Raw genomic sequence first — 2,300 nt, 5'->3', positions numbered from 1 at the left:
GCTATGTGGAAGAGTGAGGATACTAATAAAGTTGGCAGTGCCTCCACCCAGGACAGGGTCTCTGTTAGCAGAGGGGCTCCCTTCCCGGGACATTACCCAGAAATAATAACAGTATTATAAAACAACATCTGAGGAACCACTACACCCAGCATGCAACATTAACCATTGCAGCTAAAAGAACACACAGGTTGGAGTATTTGTAAGCTTTATATCTCAAAACAATAACAATATATACCATCAATAAACAGCAATGGATACACATAACAACCATATAGCAGAGTCCTGAGGAGAATTGTGTACAATTGTGAATCTCTAGATTTGCTTACCCTCGATATGAAGTCTTGAAGTTCCCGTGACATGGAACGCGGAAAGCGCACTTTGCTGTAACAAATTGCATCAACTGTTGCAGCTGCGTCTCCGTCTCTGCTCAAAAACGGATATTGAGCTGTGGCCATTAAATATAATAGGACTCCAAATGAAAAATAGTCTGCCACTGCATTGTATGGTATATCGGCACAAACCTGTAAAGAAATTAGATAAAGGTTAGATGAGATTGATAAAAATGAGTGAGGAAAGGATTAGAACATCAATGGAAGCATAGTGAGTTGTGTGTAGAAATTACTTACCTCGGCGGCTATAAAAATAAGTGATCCAACGCGACCCGTAATCCTGGTGGATCCGAAAACTTTAAGTGCTGCCAGGCCAAAATCTGCGATCTTAATGTTCCCAGCACTGTCCAGAAGGATGCTTTCTGGCTTGATGTCTCTGTGAATAGAAGGAGAAGACAGAAAGATGCATTGGTTAGATAGTCATGGGACACTTGGGTGTTCAGGGAAGAAAATGCAGCGCGACCCGTAATCCTGGTGGATCCGAAAACGTTAAGTGCTGCCAGGCCGAAATCTGAGATCTTAATGTGCCCAGCACTGTCCAGAAGGATGTTTTCTGGCTTGATGTCTCTGTAAACAGAAGGAGAAGACCAAAAGATGCATTGGTTAGATAGTTATGGGACACTTGGGTGTTCAGGGAAGAAAATGTTCAATATAAAAATAATAATAAGCCCTATCAGGAATTGGTCCTTACCTATGCACGATCCCTTTGATGTGAAGGTACTGCATGCCATACAGAATCTCTGCGGCGTAGAATCTAAAGGAGAACAAATATGACATGTGTTAGCTTTGCTGACTAATTACATAAATAATAGGCAACACTGCACTAGAGATATATTCTAAAGTATATTCTAAACCCCAATCAGGACATCTGATGATTTCACCTGGGTTAAACCACAACACGTCAGGTTATGGATTTTACTCAGATCAATTACATCAAACAATGCTGTCATCTGACAATGGATGTGAGGGAGCCTGGAGCCATGACAGTCACATACTTCAGGGGCCAAAAAAATGCACTGAACTGCTAGTTATTATTATTATTAAACAGGATTTATATAGCGCTAGCTAGTTCTGCAACCAATCTACTGATATCAGAGTCCTCTCTTTATGTAAATTAACTAGGAGTCCCTATTTCCAAATATTATTATACATGTTATGTTCTAATCCACTAGCAGTAGATGTATAGGTGTATAGAGGAACTAGACTTTGGTTGCAAGGGCCCGACCATGTTACTGACCGTCCCCAACTTCCCAGAACTCTAGAGAAAGCGGTTATCAATCTTACCTTAGAAAGTCCTCTTCAAATGGTGCAACCCTCTCTGTTAGTTCCATCAAATCACCACCAGACATGTATTCCATGACGAAGAATAGGTGTTGCTGTGTAAAAAGAAAAGAAAAAGAGTTAGCGGGTTAGTTATACAAACAAGGCATCACCACATATGACATGCAGGTGAGGAGTCACAGGTGATGACCAATGATGTCACCTTTGCTCTGACTCCAGAACTGCACATAGGATATACAATGAAAACAGAAAGTATATGATAATAGGACACTTACCTCTGTCTAGAAGGTGCCATAGAGATTGGTGGTAAAGGAACTATTTCTTGTAATTTGCAGCACATGGCGCTCTGTCAGCGTACCGACGGGATCACAACGTTTCCTCACCATCTTCATGGCCAGTTCCTTGTCACTGGCGGGATGGGATACCAGTGCCACCTGCAGGAAATAGAGAGTTAGAACAAAGCTAATAAATACAAGCACCCACCACCCCAAGTTCTCTAGTATGATATTTAAAGTGGTTATCAAAGAGAATAATTTCCCTTACACAAAGAGCAATATGCCTAGAGGGCAATATATGTGATAGAACCCATAGGGATAACTCAGCACTTACCTTGCCAAAACTCCCTTCTCC

The 2,300-nt window shown here is 41.4% G+C and overlaps 1 protein-coding gene across 2 annotated transcripts in view; it reads right to left on the bottom strand.

Annotated features, from left to right (window-relative positions):
• Positions 1-2,300, bottom strand: part of LOC140344778 (uncharacterized) — a 4,619-nt gene extending 2,319 nt beyond the window's left edge. The window contains exons 1-6 of one of the 2 annotated variants that reach the window (XM_072431988.1): positions 2,280-2,300; positions 1,946-2,104; positions 1,674-1,765; positions 1,081-1,143; positions 627-765; positions 327-521 (exon numbers count right to left, since the gene is read on the bottom strand). In XM_072431988.1, coding sequence (XP_072288089.1) covers positions 327-521; positions 627-765; positions 1,081-1,143; positions 1,674-1,747 — 471 coding nt within the window. In that variant the 5' untranslated portion in view covers positions 1,748-1,765; positions 1,946-2,104; positions 2,280-2,300. Of the gene's footprint in view, positions 1-326; positions 522-626; positions 766-1,080; positions 1,144-1,673; positions 1,766-1,945; positions 2,257-2,279 lie in introns of those variants that run through there. The other variant, XM_072431987.1, reaches the window with a different exon arrangement.

The sequence above is a fragment of the Pyxicephalus adspersus genome, unplaced genomic scaffold (assembly GCF_032062135.1).
Source record: "Pyxicephalus adspersus unplaced genomic scaffold, UCB_Pads_2.0 Sca7, whole genome shotgun sequence".
Classification (NCBI taxonomy): domain Eukaryota; kingdom Metazoa; phylum Chordata; class Amphibia; order Anura; family Pyxicephalidae; genus Pyxicephalus; species Pyxicephalus adspersus.
The sequence above is the reverse complement of the archived record's forward strand: the minus strand, read 5'-3'. Positions and strand labels throughout refer to the sequence as shown.